Source organism: Brachypodium distachyon, chromosome 4 (genome assembly GCF_000005505.3).
Source record: "Brachypodium distachyon strain Bd21 chromosome 4, Brachypodium_distachyon_v3.0, whole genome shotgun sequence".
NCBI classification, from domain to species: Eukaryota; Viridiplantae; Streptophyta; class Magnoliopsida; order Poales; family Poaceae; genus Brachypodium; species Brachypodium distachyon.
Window position 1 is genome coordinate 9,357,167 of NC_016134.3, and position 17,918 is coordinate 9,375,084.

General features: G+C 44.2%; 2 protein-coding genes across 3 annotated transcripts; one reads left to right on the top strand and one right to left on the bottom strand.

Moving 5' to 3' along the window:
* Positions 1-1,441: 1,441 nt before the first annotated feature.
* On the bottom strand, positions 1,442-8,532 carry LOC100840650. Of its 2 annotated transcripts, none has more exons than XM_024455297.1 (7): positions 8,295-8,532; positions 8,067-8,153; positions 7,035-7,362; positions 6,869-6,959; positions 6,547-6,627; positions 5,304-6,382; positions 1,442-4,660 (listed from the first exon to the last, which is right to left on the bottom strand). In XM_024455297.1, the coding sequence occupies exons 1-7, from the start codon at positions 8,327-8,329 to the stop codon at positions 1,733-1,735; spliced, it is 4,629 nt and encodes a 1,542-aa protein (XP_024311065.1). In that variant the 5' UTR covers positions 8,330-8,532; the 3' UTR covers positions 1,442-1,732. The 2 variants fall into 2 exon arrangements, with proteins under 2 accessions (XP_024311065.1, XP_014757973.1); XM_014902487.2 differs by having other exon boundaries at positions 6,547-6,633.
* A 480-nt stretch (positions 8,533-9,012) lies between these two features.
* Positions 9,013-12,231, top strand: LOC100841256 (protein NPG1). Its single transcript, XM_010240691.2, has 5 exons — positions 9,013-9,424; positions 9,777-10,023; positions 10,154-11,346; positions 11,445-11,592; positions 11,716-12,231. The coding sequence occupies exons 1-5, from the start codon at positions 9,245-9,247 to the stop codon at positions 12,033-12,035; spliced, it is 2,088 nt and encodes a 695-aa protein (XP_010238993.2). The 5' UTR covers positions 9,013-9,244; the 3' UTR covers positions 12,036-12,231.
* Positions 12,232-17,918: the final 5,687 nt, after the last annotated feature.

Consider the following 17,918-nt stretch of genomic DNA (forward strand, 5'->3'; position numbering starts at 1 on the left):
TCATCTCAATGTAAGGGATGACTATAAATCCTGAACCAAATATCTTCGACCATATGCATCGAGCTTGGCCGTGGTGCAGCAGCACATGCTGCTCCTGTCGCCAACGGCTCTGCAGCAGGCCGTGGATTCATCCCTGCAGCTCTGCTTGCACTGGCTCATGTTGCACTGCTTGATGGGCAACGGCATGAAGCATCCATCTGCACAAAAAAACAAGAAAACAGTACAGTATAGTATTCAGCCTAATTAATTAGTAGATGGTGTATAATTAATCTGCCCAATGGTAAGTCGATTTTTCCAAAATATTGCACCGGCTAGTCGGTTATGTTGAGAACCAATGCTCTCCCTTGAGAGTGGCCGGAGCAAGGATTTAGATAGAAGGACCCAAAAAGAGAAGGCATTTGATATTGAAAGGAGCAAACGGAGTATAAGTACTACTCCTAGTTTTTTTTTTGCGCTCATTTTTCTTCTAGATATTACAAGTTTTTCAAATGAAATGTTCTGTTTAGGGCATCATGAATCCTATTGTATATATTCTTATGATATGTTTATTTATTTATTGTCGAAAGAAGAATGGATGCAGAAGAACATGTTTCTTGAAAAAAAACTAAATCCCTGAAACCCAACAATGTAAAAGAAATATGCAAGTAACAAGTTTAGCATGAGTGGCAAAGGTGAGAGTTCAGAGAGAACAGAATACCGTAAATGGCCCTTCTTTTCGCATCACAAGAAGAGAGAAGGGTACTAGCCGTGATCACCACAAGAAGAGCCAGCAGCAGCAAGCACAGGGCACTCCTGTCTCTCTTCTTGAAGATTGCCATACTTGTTCTGAAGAGACGGAGAGGCTCTCTCTAGTCCTTTCTATCACACTACTTGTGTTTGTTCATTTCATACATAAATGTAGAATTGTTGATGGATGTTTTTAAATAGAGGCTCATGGAAGTCTTGGGGGCGCCACGGGCCGAAGGTTTAATGTAGACTAGTAGTACAAAAATGAGTTGTCGTAAATAAAAAAATGAAATATCTTAACTCGGCCTCGGTCAGAATTAATTTTTGGACAATTAATATGGTTCCATGCAATTAGCTAGCTCATGCATACCGGCACACAACTATAGCTGGAGACACCCACGTTCGCGAGTTTGCAAACTTGTGGGATTCTAAAAATCCCTTGAGAAACCATGGTGCATGTAAATGTTAATATATATGTGAGCAAGTAAAACATCGTCAGAAATATTATGTACTCTGCAAATAAACCAAGGTTACAAGTTATATCGATCTTTGATGTTTTCTCAAGGCAATCCCACGTTGCAATATAGGCAATTTTCTACAAATTGATTGTCAATGCTAAAAATATATCACCGGGCACATATTTTGAAAGAATTGCAATTGGATTCAGAGGAAGTATACTGTAGATATATCAAACAAACACAAGCAATGACAAAGGTAGAGTCTCCAACGCTGTTAATAATCAACTGAACAAATCGACCAGCAAGGTTCTATCATGAAACGAACCCAAACAGCAGGCCATCAGAAGTACAACATTCCTCAAGCAGAACTTATACGTATATTTATAAAGATATAAAATTATAAAGTTTTCCCTACAAGTAAATGCATCACAATTCACATGCCCGGAGGAAGAAACTGACTTGGAACAAAAAGGACGCATAAACTTGAAAGAAAAACACCACGACTGACTTAAAATGATTCGATGTAGCACAGCTATCCAACCGCAGCCTCAAATGTAGTGCCTGCGCTCCACGTGCCCACTTCCTGCTCTTGAAGAAGCCCGATGCCCCCTGTTCGAATGATCGACAGCGCCACCGGTGTTCCACTGGACGTCTGGGGCAGCATCCGGAGATCTTACAGGACCCGAACTGTGGTACTCAAGAGTGTCTGAGTGTCTGCCTCTTCCCCTTTGCCTACCATCATTTGCGCTGCGGCCCCTCCCACCGTGTTGTTGGCCAAGGCAATGTGGTGCTGGAAACGGCTGCTGATATTCCCACTCTTTTTCGTTCCATACCGCAAGGTTTTCGTCTACGAAGGTCATGCCTACATTACCTTGCCCACCCGACAGATCCATTGCACCCTTTCTGTCGACTACCCGTGTCGATTTGCTATCCATGCCATGCGAGTTGTGTTTGTCAGGTAAGCCATGGTGGGAGTTCCGCGGCCATTCAGAGATGCCATTGTCTTGTGCATAGGTCTGAGGATGGGAGATGTATTTAGGCATCCAGCGAGCCCTAGATGCAGCTGGTGTTTCGCAGGAATCCACTGGATCATCAATGGCACCACCGGTGTTCCGCTGGATGTTACAGGCAGCAACAGGAGATCCTACCGGCTTTGGATCAAAGTACTCAGAGTGTCCACCACTTCCCCTTTGCCTGTCCTCATTTGCGTTATGGTCCCTCCCTCTGTGCTGTTGCCCAAGGTGATGTGGTGCTGGCAAGAGCTGCTGATATTCCCACTCAGTTTCGTTCAATACAACAAGGTTTTCTTCTTCAAAACTCATGTCTCCATTGCCTTTTCCACTCGGCAGATCCATCCCACTATCTCCGTCGACTATCTGCGTCGGTTTTCTATCCCAGCCATCAGGACATCCTACCTCCTCAGCATCATAGTTCTCAGAGTGTCTGCCTCTTCCCTTTTGCCTGTCCTCATTTGCGTCCCAGTCACTCCGGCTGTGTTGTTGGCCAAAATGGTGTGGTGCTGGAAAGAGCTGCTGATATTCCCACTCTGTTTCGTTCCATATCAGAGGGTTTTCATCTTTGAAACTCATGCCTAGATCATTGCCTTGTCCACCCTGGAGATCCATTCCACCATCTCTGTCAACAATACGAGTCAGTTTGCGATCCATGCCATGTGAGTTGTTCGTGTCAGATAAGCTGTGGTGTGAATCCTGCAACCATTCGGAAATGTCATCGTCTTGTGCATTGCTCTGAGGATGGAAGATGTGTTTGGGCATCCAGCGAGATATGGATAGATCTGACGTTCCGCGGATGAAGCGTCCCCTGCCTGCCCTCTCCTTGTAGCCATAGCTACTTCCTGCATTTCTTTGACCCTCAACATGGTAGTGCCTTGGACTGTCAGTTGCACGGTGTCCTTCCCAATTATTGACAGGAAAGGTTTCCCAAGTACTGGAAGGCAAGACAACTGTTTCAGTTAGTTTTGAACGATCCTCGGTGGCATCATGGGTCTTGGACTCAAATTGCTCCTCTGCTCGACATTGATCAGATAACTCCTGTACGACATCTGCCACATTGAAGTAGCATGCTGGTTCAGCAAGATTTTGCACCACCGAAGCCAATCCCTCAGTACTCTTTTGTTGCAAAGAAGCACGATGCCTCCCTTGACCCCAGCCCATCTTCTTATCCAGCCAGTTTTTGAGCTCGGTTGGAACATCGGCTTTAGCAGAGGTGAGATTAACATGTGCTTCTTTATCATGACTCGTGGTCTCCAAATTGGCATTTGCCCTATTATCATAAGATGTTTTGTGGTTCTCTGCTGGCAATGTTTGCCCCAGATTCTTCCGTTGCAGCTCTTCGTATACCGGCTTATGGGCATACCAACCGGTTTCACTCCTTTGCATTGTTGCCATTTTCTCCCTAATCGTACTGTGATTTCCAGATGGTTGTGGCACGGCAGATACAGGCATGCTATTTGGACCGCCTTCTTCATGCTTTTCTCTGTTGCCTGTCTGTTTAATTGGTGTGTGCAGGACGCTATCATTCCAAACTGGACTCTCAACAGGCGGTACACTGCAGTGGTCCTTTCCTGATTTCTTGATCTGCTGAGGCTTTGACAGGCTATTGGCTTTATTGTGTACTTCCTTAGCCGCCGCTGCCAACTCCTGGTTTACCGAAGCAAGTGGAACATCATCAAGCATTATACCACCCACCATAATACCTTTAGCAGAAATAACCTGGGCAGGAACCATAGAACTGCTGATGGCAACATATGGGACAAGGGTTTGATGCATACGTGAGACTTCTATAGTATTCTTCTCACTGCCAAACACAGGTGGTGATGCGGGCCTAACTGCAGCAGAGTCCCTCTTGATATTCTTGTTTCTCGTTGAGAGTTTCTCCTGAGGTTTAGCTTCAGTAGCCAGTGTGTCTGCAGGAGTCTCAGCGGTGTTGCTAACATAATCTGAGGTTTCAGCTATGTTTGATCTCTCCCTTATATTTGGCTCACGTGAATAAAATTGTCTTTGCCTATCCTCCATCTGCCAGTGTTTTAGGGCACTGTTGTCATGTGACTGTGAGGTGCTTTTGCATGCCATCATGTTAACCTCTGTGTTCTTGGCTGAGGACATGACATTATGAATCCACGGACCTTTACTAACACCTTCAGTATTTGATGCTGGAGTGGAACTGCTGGAAACTGTAGCATAGTCAACTCCATTTGCTGGCCAAGGCACATTAGGACCATCAGCAGAGACAATACAGCATGTATCTTCTGCTCCATCACGTCCAGTTTTTTGTTCATGGTACAGATTGTTATCTGCTTCTAAGAGTGCATCATTGGATTTCTGACTCTGCAATAATTGATGTCTGTTCAATTCTTCTAGTCTTGCAATAGCATTTACTTTCTGTTTACTAATCCAATCATTCGCATCCTGTAGTTGTTTTGCAGCTTGAGCTGATAAATATCTCATTCTTGAATGCTAAATACACCAAAAGAAACACTAGTTAAACAACACTGGTGGCATAAGATTCATCGATCATTATTAACATTTTTGCAGTATTTGCTTGCCTATTTTAACATTTCATCTCTCCACATTTGCCACTTTATCGCGCACTCTGTTAATGAATCTCCAGAAAACAGAAGTGGCACACATAACATTATAATAAAAAAAGATGTGCCTAAATAAAATTTGTGGAACTCGAAAGCAATACATGGAAGAGACACACTGAAGTAGAAATGAATTTATCGAGTGAATGCATTCTTGGAAATAACAGAAATATCTAATATGAAGGTTTAGAGGAGGACTGGCGTCTCGAATCTAAGTGAAGAACTAACAACTTTACAGAACGAAAAGTTATATGACATCTTAAAACAGTAAAGAAACATATTATCCTTCATCACGTGTATGCCGCACAAAATTTTGCATAGCAGAACTGATACAATCAATACAATGTATACACTGAATGATCCAAACCACCCATGCACATGCCTAACCCTACCAGTAATATGGACATTTCAATCATAATTTGTACAAGCACTAAAATGGATGCATGTACTGCATTATTTGATCTCTGTATAAAACTCATTACTCATGAGGTCCTAAGGAGATTACAACCACATACCTGGCCATCATAATCAAGCAAATTTTGCACCTTATCAGCAGCTGTCACTAATGCCTGCTGTGAAGTGTTCCTAGAAAAAGGTTGGTTTTGTTGAGCATCTCTTATAACAATTGCTCGCAAAGCGTCAACCATAGACTGCCCTTCCCATCCATGTCTCGAAATACTACATGGCATGTCCTTAGCACAGCCATCGAGCCAGTTTCTTGACGTAGTGCCTCTTCCATATGCAAGATAATCAGCAGATTTACCAAGTTTTCCAGCTTCACAAAATTCAGTAGCCTTTTGTTCTGACAGACCAACAACACTTACACCATCAGTAGGCACATTTGGTGGATTAATTGGCATAGGGTTGTTGCTTTCGGAAACAGAATTACCCCTGTCAAAGTCAGGACCGATTTCACTGGTGGCAGCACTTAAGAGAATATCTTTTGTCACATGATCTAGCTCAGCACAAATGTTTTTCTCGTGCTCAACCTTGGATTCCATGGATGAAAGTAGATTAGACAACTTAAGGGCATGAAAATTTCTAGCTTTGTTGTTTAGGCACTTTATTTTCTCTAATAGGGCCACATCCTTCTTGATGATAGGTTGCTTCTCAATGTCAATTGCATCTGAAAGATCATCCTTGACCTTCCCAAGAACGTGAGGACGTTGATCTGTGAGGCGATGATCAGCGGGTACCTGAGGATGAGATAGACCCCTGATGTCTAGGCAACACCCATCCTCTCGTGCATACGGCCTTAATGCTGCGTCCTGATTGAGTGTGAACTGGCCAGAGTGAGCAAAAGATTCAACCAGGGAACTGCCAGAGGGGTCTGCATGCTTGTATGGATCATATGGTGCCTCTGCTCGATGCAACATTCTGTTTTCATCAGGGGGGTGATCAGGAGGAGGATGCCAGTAATCTAACCACGGAGGAGGCATACACAAATTAGGAGCTTGTGGGCCATGCGGTTGAGTCTTCTGGGCTTTACTTGTCAACTTTGCAGCAGGAATTGGATCACCTCCTTCACAGACATAGTCTGTTCTTAAGGTACTTTCATGCTCATAATTGGAAGATGAAATTACCTCACCAGTTCCTGCCATACAAAAATGTCTTTCACCATTTGACACAAAGAGAAACATATCGCATCATATGCAAAAGAAATTAAATTTACTCAACACAAATTGCTATGATGGTATGACCAACCGTGAGGTAATGAAATATGAAATAGTGGGATAGCTTAATGAATCAAGTGTATACCAGCCATTGGCCTCTTTCTTTGTCCATCCTGTGACACCACAATACCAGAACCAATAGTTGGACGCCCTTCTGAACTATGTCCTGTAACTGAAAAGGCAAAGCGTAAGGACAACAAATGTTGTAGATTCCCAGATAAAATGTATGGAAGCAATATCAGTTTAGCTGAACATATAGACCTGTTCAAACAAGAAAAATACCATCAGCTATCTGTTTATTCCCAGATAACTCGGTGTTAAACAAGATGAGTTTACATATGCTACATGCACAACAGAAACTACAAACGTGTTTTGTGCAAGTCAAATGTTATGTTACAGTTAGTCACCTTGTTGACTGTTTGACGCAGAATTTTTGGAGCCAAGTACTGGGAAATCATCTATACTCAGGCTGAACCCTTTCCCATGTGATGTAGGTGCCTACATTGGCAAAATGAACTATTAGATATATCTATTCATTGAGTGGCTAACTTGAGTTACAGATGAGGTGCATACCCGTTTGGCAATAGTTCGTGATGGTGCTTTCAGAACATTAGTGAAAGAATCTGGAAAACAAGAATGCTGCAAGCTTCCTGATCTTGTCTCGGTGCTTCGAGGACGATTCGTAACAGTAGGCACGTGATACAATGGTACGTCACGGAAGTCACTTCCAACTGTTGATGATGACGTTGAGCTTCCTCGAGAAGAAGGGCGGTCATCAATGTGGCTAGGTGAACCAGAAGCTCCATCATTCTTGGGATGCAGAAGTCGGAGTGAACCCCATGCATTTGATGATGGGAGCATCAGTTTGTTGCCCCACGCGGCAGTGCTCATGAAATCCATGCTGAAATTCCACCAGACAGCGATAAGAATGAATCCTCTCTGCTTGCATATACATGGGTTGATTGGACACTATGTATGCCTAAGGAATCCACATATCCGGCATCCAATTCAAGCTATTATTTCAACACAGAAGTAAAACTACCGACCAATCTAAACAAAAACTCTCCACAACCTTACAACCATATTATCCATTCAGCAATATTAATTCAATGGTACACCTAAGACACGATATATTTCGCATATTGATATTCCTTTCTCTATTTAACTAAATCCAAATAACGCCAAAGACATGTGCACCTCCACCCAAGCAAGATTACTGACTGATCTATGCAAAACACCCTCCACAAACTTAAAACTATATCACCAGTTCAGCAATATTAATACAACGGCCCAACAAAGGCACGATACATTCGGTATAATCTGCCTAAACCAAACAACATAAATACATGAGACCATCCAGAAACCGCCCTATATCCCCATTCTAGCAAACACCTAAAACACTATCGAGGCAGAACATCTTACTCCACTCCGGAACAATCCCCTCTCCGCAACTTGATCAAATGACACCGATTAATGCATCGATTTCACGACGCAAAATAGGAACTAATGATAAGTTTATCACGCAACAAACGCCTCGATCAGTAGTAGCTTCTGCCGCCCTTATAGCATGCCAAGTGCAGGTTTAGAAATGAATGCTAGTAGTACCTCTGGTTCTGCGGATTGACGGGCTGAGGAACCCTCGCGGCGCCGCCGGACTTCTTCTTCGTCGGAGGAACCCCCGCCCATCTGCTGCTGCAGACAGCTCACAAACAACACGATCACCAACTAAACCCCCTAAAAACCCCAAGCAGCAACCAAATCGCGTCGACCTTCTTGTTTCGACGGAGAGGAGGATATGGGGAGGAAGTAGGAGCGGGTGGGATGGGGCCGGACCTGGTGCTGTCGGCGAGCGGGGTGATGACCACCATCGCTGCTCCCCCTGCCCTCGCTCCGAAGGCGGTAGGGCGTGTCGCGGGTAACGGGAGGCGGGTGGCGCGGTTGAATGCGGTCGATGTGGATGCGGCGGCGAGAGGGAGGGGGATAGAGCCGGTGGTCGCCGGCGGCGGCAGGGGGCGGGAGCGGGCGGAGGAAGGAAGGAGTCCAAGCCGGAGTGGGAGTAGGCGCGGGGAGAGTGACAGACAGGTGGGGCCTGCTCGTCAGTGGAAGCGAGGATTTTGTGGGGAGATGGAAATGGGCCGTTGAAATTGTGGGGCCGGTTCGGGCCCAATTGTTTTGTGTAGGCCGGGCCATTTTAGTGGGCTCCGTCAGCGATCTTTTCAAATCGATACGGGTAATTGCAAATTTTTGTAACCACCTCAAAGATAAATTTGTTTCCAAAAAGTTAAAACCCCTGTAAAAAATTCGCAGACTAATTTTTTTATTCTGCATATATATTTTTTTCTAAAATATGTTTTATATTATGTTTGACAAAATGTCACATTGTTGCGTCACTTAGAGCGCTAGAGCCTGTGAGTGAGTGACACTGTCCTTTATCCATTTGAGCTCTACTCAGATCAGGCAGACCTAGACATTATTTGTTCTGCCAAAATGCCAAATAAATCGTAAGGCGTCCCTTATTTTTCTGCTGTTTTTCTTGGCGATGCTTACACGTGGCAGAAACCAGTAGAGAGAAAGGGAGAGAGATTAGTTTGCCGAACTGCTAAAATTAGAAGAAAAAAAATTATCATCGGTGAAAAAAAAAGAAGATACAAACGGTGGAAGAAGAAGAAGGAAAAAAAAAGTTTGCCGGCTTTCCCTCTCGATCGCCGCCGGAAAGAAGCGAGGGCTTCCTAAGGTCGACGACAATCGGGTGCCCGTCGGTGCGAAGCCTCTGCTGCATTTCCATGGCGGCGGAGCAGGAGGACGGGGAGGCGGGTCCCGCCGCGGAGGCGCCGGCGGAGGCCAAGGAGGAGGAGCCACCGCCGGCCGCGGCGGAGCCGGCGGGCGCGGGGGATGGCAGCGCCAAGGAGGCCGAGCCGCCGCCGGCGGCGGGGTCCATCGAGGGGCTCTCCCTCAACTACGAGGTCTGAAATCTCTGAAACTTTTTTATTTTCTGAAGAACTTTTATTCTAGAAGAAAATTCTCTGAATGTGTCTGTTTGATCAGATCATCGGATAGGTGTTTGTAATGTATGTAATGATGCTATGTAGGAACCGAGTTGAAACAAAATTGCCATGTTTGGAACTGTCAATTGGGGCAATTCATAATGTCGATTGAGCTATGAACTATGATTTGTCAATTTTTCAATATGAAATTGAAACCTGGCGATGATGTGCATTCATCATCTGTCAATTTTTCAAAATGAAACTTCCGACGGTCGCGCATTTTACTTATTGGTTTTCACCAGGTTTATTTACATATATCTACTGGTAATAGGAAGCAAGAGCTCTCTTGGGAAGGCTGGAATTTCAGAAGGGCAATGTAGAAGCTGCACTTTGTGTGTTTGATGGCATAGACCTTCAAGCCGCCATCACCCGCTTCCAACCATCCCTTTCTGACAAGGGAGCCGCCAAGAAACCGGCGAAATCAGATTCAAGTTCCGACCCGCCAAATGCTGCTAGTCTTGTTCTTGAAGCCATCTACTTGAAATCACTGTCCCTTCAGAAGCTAGGCAAATCAACAGGTACAGACTTACTATACACCACTAGTGCTTCCTACAAAAGCATATACATACTACTGACAGGTAAACAGTCTCCTTTTGCTTATGTTAGAGACTTTGTAATAATTCTTGCAAATACTTGTGGAACATGCAGAGGCTGCTCAACAGTGCAAAAGCGTCCTTGATTCAGTCGAAAGCATGTTCCAGAATGGCCCTCCTGATATCGAACAAAAGCTACAGGAGACCGTCAATAAATCTGTGGAACTTCTCCCGGAGGCCTGGAAAAAGGCTGGCTCTCTTCAGGATGCATTAGCTGCCTACCGACGGGCTCTTCTCAGCTCGTGGAATCTAGACGAGGAATGCACCACAAGGATTCAGAAAAGGTTTGCTGCTTTCCTGCTGTATGGCTGTGTAGAGGCGAGCCCGCCCAGCTCGGGATCGCAAGCTGAAGGCACTTTTGTGCCAAAGAGCAACGTGGAAGAGGCTATCCTGCTCCTGACGATACTACTGAAGAAGTGGTACCAGGGGAAGACCCACTGGGATCCCTCGGTGATGGAACACCTGACCTTCGCATTGTCGATTTGCGACCAGCCAGCGCTGATCGCAAAGCATCTGGAGGAAGTTCTACCTGGGATATATCCTCGGACGGAGAGGTGGAACACTCTAGCTTTTTGCTACTATGGTGTTGGTCAGAAAGAAGTCGCTCTCAATTTCCTGAGGAAGTCTCTAAATAAGCATGAGAATCCAAAAGATACAATGGGGTTGCTCTTAGCTGCTAAGATCTGCAGTGAGGAGTGCCATCTTGCTTCGGAGGGCGTTGAATACGCAAGAAGAGCGATTGCAAATACTGAATCACTAGATGTTCATCTGAAGAGCGCCGGTCTCCATTTCTTGGTCAGTTGCCTGGGTAAGAAGGCTAAGATTGTTTCTTCTGATCACCAAAGATGCCTCCTGCAGACAGAAACCATGAAGTCGCTTGCAGAATCGATGGCTCTTGACCGGTACAATTCGAACCTGATATTCGACATGGGAATCGAGTACGCTGAGCAGCGCAACATGAATGCTGCACTTAGATGCGCGAAGGAGTTTATCGACGCGACTGGTGGGTCTGTTTCAAAAGGTTGGAGGTTGCTAGCGTTGGTTCTCTCCGCGCAGCAGCGATTCTCAGAAGCAGAGGTGGCCACCAATGCTGCGCTAGATGAGACAGCAAAGTGGGATCAAGGGCCATTGCTGAGAATAAAGGCTAAGTTGAAGGTCGCTCAGTCATCACCCATGGAGGCAGTGGAAGCATACCGGGTCCTTCTTGCTCTTGTTCAGGCCCAAAAGAATTCCCCTAAAAAGTTGCAGGTTTGTTTTCCTGATCAAATTCAGAAAAAGCACCATCTTATCTACTATTTTCTGTTTGTAATTTCTCATTCATTCACTCTCCACCTACTGTTCTTCAGGGAGAGGATGATGGTGTTACTGAGTTTGAAATCTGGCAAGGTCTTGCAAACCTCTACTCCAGCCTCTCATACTGGAGAGACGCTGAGATATGTTTGCAGAAGGCCAGAGCCCTGAAGTCATACTCTGCCATGACGCTCAACGCCGAAGGTCAGCCACACCTCCATCACCACCTCCATCACCACCTCCATGGCATCAAAAGAAAAAGGACTCCATCACCAAAATCTTACGAATCTCCACTCAATCGACAATTTGACTAAAAATGCAATGCAGGTTACATGCACGAGAAGCGGAACCAGAGCGAAGACGCGCTGGCGGCCTACGTGAATGCCTCCTCGACGCAGCTGGACCACGTGCCGTCCAAGGTGGCCATCGGCGCGCTGCTCTCCAAGCAAGGGCCCAAGTACCTCCCAGCGGCGAGGTCCTTCCTGTCAGACGCCCTGAGGATCGAGCCGACGAACCGGATGGCGTGGCTCAACCTGGGGAAGGTGCACAAGCTCGACGGGAGGATCTCTGACGCCGCTGACTGCTTCCAGGCAGCAGTGATGCTGGAGGAATCGGATCCTGTGGAGAGTTTCAGGGGACTCTCGTGAGATTATCACAACAACATGAAGTCCTCTGTTTTTTTTTTAATTCTCCAGATTGCTATCACTAATTCTTGTTTGCTTCCCTGGTACCTGGCTAAGGTTATTGATATTAGCTGTGGGTTTTAGTTTTCTTTGAAGTAAATAGTATGTATATGCACAATTCCATTTGTTGTTTCTGCATTTCAAATTTTAAACACGGAAAGTGGGGATGCTTTCATGTATGTATTTCACTTTGGCCTCGTACTACTTTTTATAGTCAATATTAAAACTATTTGCCAGATACACCCTCCTTTACAAAATACATGGGTTTTTTTTATTCATTAAGGCAAATCTTCAGGCTCTCGATCTGAAGGTCGGTCCATTTTGCCACGTTGACGACACCCGGTCCGTTTACGGTTCACGCCACATCCGCCTAAGTTACCAGGCCTCCTGACAGATTTGGGGGGAAATGGAGGAAACTTAGACAGGGTAAAACCGGCAAAGGTTTCGTTAAATGAGGCAACATTAGGTTAAACGGTGTAATTCTTGTTTGCTTCCCTGGTACCTGCTGAGGTTATCGATATTAGCTGTGGGTTGTAGTTTTCTTTGAAGTACATGTACATGCACAATTCCATTTGTTGTTTTCACATTTCAAATTTGAAACAGGGAAAGTGGGGATGCTTTCATGTATATATTTCATTTTGGCCTCGTAATACTTTTTATAGTCAATATTAAAATACATGGCTTATTTTGATTTCATTAAAGGCAAAGCTTCGAGATGTCGATCTAAAGGTCGGGCCATTTTGCCACCTTGACGACTCCCGGTCCGTTTATGGTTCACACCACATCTGGCCTCCTGACAGATTTGGTGGGAAATGGAGGAAACTTAGACAGGGTAAAACCGGCAAAGTTTTCGTTAAACGGTGTAATTTGGGTCACAAATTTCATAGTAGGATGTAAAATAAAAATAGGATTTCACTCTAGAGTTGGACTCAAGTTTACAAAGATGAAAATGACATCATAAAGTGACCTTGATCATAATTAAGATGATTACAACAAGAGGCAGAGCTCTTACAACAATTGACAGTTACCTAAGGCAGCCGGCGGGGCACAACAACTCAACAAGGGGGCTGTTGATCATGATCCAACCGAAAGGACATGAGGAATGTGGCCTCATCAATCTGAAATTTCTCATGATATGCTTTGAAGAACTGAATTACACAAAATTCATGAATACCCCTCATGTTGAGATGGATTTGGAACTTTGGAAGCTCTACCAAGAAGAGGAAAATGGTCCCTGGAGAGATCATATCGACCGATAACCAGGCTGCGACTAGCAGGTGGCAGGTGCCACGGAGACAAGGGGAACCCAAAAAAAGAAAAAAAAAGAAGAAGCCAAAAGCCAAACCTTTCCGCTAAAAAAAAGGCAAACCTTTCGTGGCGGCCGCCGGCAAGACGAGAGCGAGGGTAGAAATGTGCAAACCTTCTGGTATCCATTCCGGTATCAGAAGTAGAAGCGCGAGCCGCCGCCGCAGGACGAGATCGAGGGAAAGGAGATGACGGAGGCTGGAAAGGGGGCGGCGGCCATTCCGCGGCTAGCGGAGGAGGGGGCTACGTACCGCCGCACTGGTTGGGCCTCCGCTGGTGGGCGGGGAGCGGCGACCTTTTGGGATCTTCGTGCTCCGCCGGGCCTGCGGCTGCCTGGAGCTCTGGATCCTAGTCCATGGTAAGGTAAACCACTAAAGTCGCAGGACCTAGATTTTGGACTGTATCAGTATTCGGGAAATGCTAGATTATTGGTCGCATAGCATTTCGCAAAATACTAGAGCCGACAGTCCTTTCAGTGATTAATTGATCTCACTGCAAAAAAGCTCTCGCCTGTGCTGAAGCATGTTCCTTTTTGCTGGTACACTATACTGTGCACATTCAGAAGCTCAGGACAGATCGATTGTTTGGAAACCTCTTTTTTTCCTCCATAGTAACACCGTTTGTCGCTTTTAGTTAGATACGCTTGTTATTCATGCCTATTTGTTTGGGGTGTCAGCTGATGTTCCTAATGTGAACAGTCAGGGGCATCTTGTTTTTTCTTTCCCTCTGCTGTTAGCTCATAGCCTTGTAGTAGTAATTTGGGTGACGGATCAATTAGGCAATTGTATGGAGACAAATTTATTTTCTCTTGTTACAAGTTTTGGACGGGATATCTGGAGATCTCCGTTTTTGGAAAATATTGGTGAGCCTTGATGTTTCGATCAAAGTGCAAACCATGGGTGCTTTCCGTGGTGTTTTCAGCAAATCGTCATAGTTTATAGGTTATAGTTGATGATGGATTTTTCAAGAAAAAAAATAGTTCATGGATGACGAAAAGGAGGTTTGCCCAGCAGTGGTAGGTGATCGCTAGTGTGGAGACAGCGGCCTTCGTGAGAGTACGCATAAGGGGAAGGTCCCATTACAAAATTGTAAATTTCGAATTGAATCCATTTTATAATCTATTGTATTCTTTTTCGAGAATGCCGCCACTCGGATTCAAACCGAGATGCTTGAGCACTGCTTCCTAAGAGCAGCGTGTCTACCAATTTCACCATGGCGGCTAACTTCAAATAATAGGTAACTTAAAAGAATAATAGTTATTATCTCACGAACCGTCCAGATTGGGAAAGTCCATAAAATTTAGGAACATTAGAGTCTTCATTTAAATAGACTTCGTTTGGTAGTATCACACCTCATAGGCTTTAGATTCAACTAAACGACTCTTCCCCTTTTTTCAGAGAGCATGTCATGTGTTGCAGCATACCTAAATGTGCTTATTGAATTTTTTTATATGCCTTTTTATGTCTCAAGTGTGCTCGAATACAGGAACAATTTTCAAAATGACTCTTGTATCTCACAACATGTGGCACCTACAAATTCCTGTGCAATGTACTGAACATATTCTTGAAGTCAGTTGTTATTTGTTTCTTAGTGTGCAGTCCTAGGCATCACCGATTAATTTTCAGAATCATTTGGTCAATATGTCAAGCATATCAGGTGATTTATGTGTGTCGCAAACAACTGCGAGCTTCACTTGAACCAGTCAATTAATGGCCACAAGAGTTCTCCAGCACTGCAAAATAAATCCTTTGCCTCTTATGAGCCTCTGATTATACCTCATCTCGTGTTTGGTGTAATGGAGAGGAAATAACAAGTGATATGCTGCTCCTGATGTGACTTGTGTCCGATTAGGGTAGAATCGAAGGTTCCTTCATGTAAATCCTCCAAAATTTGTGCTAAACCTCCTAAGCTGATCATAGATGCACTCTTAAATGGATAATCTGATTGCATTTGTGTATACAGGGTTTAACTGAAGGATTGCAGCCTCTTCTTTTTCTTTAGTCAAATTGATACACTCACCCATCGTTTCGGAACCTGCGTGATCTGTCCTTCATTCAGGAATAAACATTGCAAAGTGATAACTACAGATGTGGCAGAGCCTCATCAGTCAATGTCATGTATTATCCGGCCTCGTAGGCCGCAGAACTCAAAATGTAATTTGTGAGGGAGAAGTGTTCGGCCCCGTCGGTCACGAACAACAAGTACAGTGCAGTCTCATCGGTAAGGACTGATATCTAACCTCACCTCTCGGTGAGCATGATGAGACTTCATATGGATCTCCTGCACCACAGTCAACTGCACATATATGAAACACCGATAATTTTATTAACTATGACAGATGTGCCTCGCACGCAGACTGGAGTGACGATGTTTCGGGGTTTGAGGCAAACAGCAAAATCATGCCAATAGCTTGTCTTTTCTGCTCACTTCAAGTCTTAATAAGCCCCGCCATGTTATAAATTTGTGGAGTGAGTATCTCTTCTTCTAACAGCTCAAATTATATGTTACAAAGCACCCATGCTTGAACTTTCAACACGCTGTAAGGATTCAACATCAAATCTTCCTTTCACACAGTCCGGCGTCACTTATTGAAGCCAACATGTGAGTTCTGCTATGCAAGTCTGACCCACTAGCAACTTACTCGGGCAGACTGTTGTTGTCTGAATAATACAAGGAAAATGCAGAAGCTACACCAAAGGCTAAGCAACATCCCGCAAAACACTGTGCTCTGAATCTTTGATATTCTGTAATCTGAGTACCCTGGCTCACAAAGTCGTTCATCAGTTACATTAATGTGCATCATGTACTCAACCATTTGAGCCCAATATTTATTTTTAAGGAGTTCACTATAGCTGTATTGAATCATCACGGGTCAATCGACAAAAATTTGTGAAGTTAGACATGATACATGTTCTTGTCCAGAGACAAACTGTGACTTGCGGTATTAGTGAGCACATTCTTTTTAAGACAAATAATCTGAGAGAACTAGTAAATTACCTATGCATCTCTGCATTGACCGCCAAAACTTTATGACTCGTTCCACCATCCGGTGATTTTTTTTTGGCTGAATCAGTTTTCTTAGCTGACCTCTGTTCTTAACACCATGCCCCAGTGTGTGCCCCTGCTTGGCACGGAAGGGTGACATTTTTCATAACTGAGCTGAATGAAGAGATTCTCGCGGGAAATTTGACCTTTTGTCACAAGCCTGATAATGTTTCTTTTTCCATGAAAAATGCTTGAACCCATGGAACATTTCAGATCATGCAAGGTTTTTCAATTCGGGTAACGACATCCTTGAAAATGGAGTATACACCATGACATGAGACTGAACTCTTTTTTACTGCAACCTAGGCAAAAGGAGATGCAAACTACTCTTTGAGATACCAAGAGCCAATAGACTGTTCATGCTATGATTTAACGCTGGCTAGCTGACCCTGACTGAATGCTTCCAACTAATCTGTACATATAACCCTTATGCTCTCATGTTTTCTTGTGGGTGAATATTTAGCGAAATAATTAAAGTTATTTCCCATGGACGACAACACGATGGGACTATGATTATCCTAACGAAGACTACCCGATGGCTAGTGGAGACGACAAGACGATGGCACTACCTGATGGTTCCCCCACGACTGATTGCAGCTTCAAGTAAACATGACTTGTGAAACTCACAGTAATTACAATGATGTGATGATCGCTTGCAGCTTTTAGCCAATTGTAACACTCTGACTTCACTGTCCCCCATCATGGTCTTTTTCCCGCTGCCAACTGCGATCGCTAAAGAAAAACTAATGTATTTCACTTCGTAGCTGATGGCTCAATAATGATGAGTTCAGGACCAGTTGCAATCACCCCTGCAAGTCTTTGATCTGAGAGAAACATCCCTAATCTGAATAGTTTCATCAGGTTGAAACTACTGTACACACGGCACAATTTTTTCTGACGAATAATACCCATTTATAGTCAGAACATGAAATGAATCTAGTCGAAGGCACTCTTTTTTTAACTGTGGATTTAGCATCAATATGAAATCATGGCTGCCCTGAACACGGGGAAAATCTTTTTGCATCAATTTGACCACACAACATGAACATGATGCGCAAGTCCGGATGTACTTGCAGAACAAATAAATGAAGTGATGCTGGTAACTATATATTTTGGTGTTTGCTAGCTGCTTGGTTAACAAATTCTGATCAACTCCATGACTGAAAGGCACTGAATAGCCTATGCTGCATGTACCTAGGGACTTAATAATGGAATATTAACTGTTGTCCCATTGTAATCTTTGAGCTGTTCATGCTACGGGTCTCTTTTCATATTGTCGCTGGCTACTGGCTAACCCAATTGGCTGCTATAATCTATACATGACGAGTCAAAATAATCTTCCCAACTGTTTGCTGGGTAAACTCTTAAATTTTTCCTTTTTAGGAAATCTAAGCTCTTATTTCCATTGATACGGGATGGAGTTCAAATGCATATACACAAGGGAATACCATGCTTGAGATGTATCAGTTTCAACTAAAAAAAAAACTGAGATCCTCT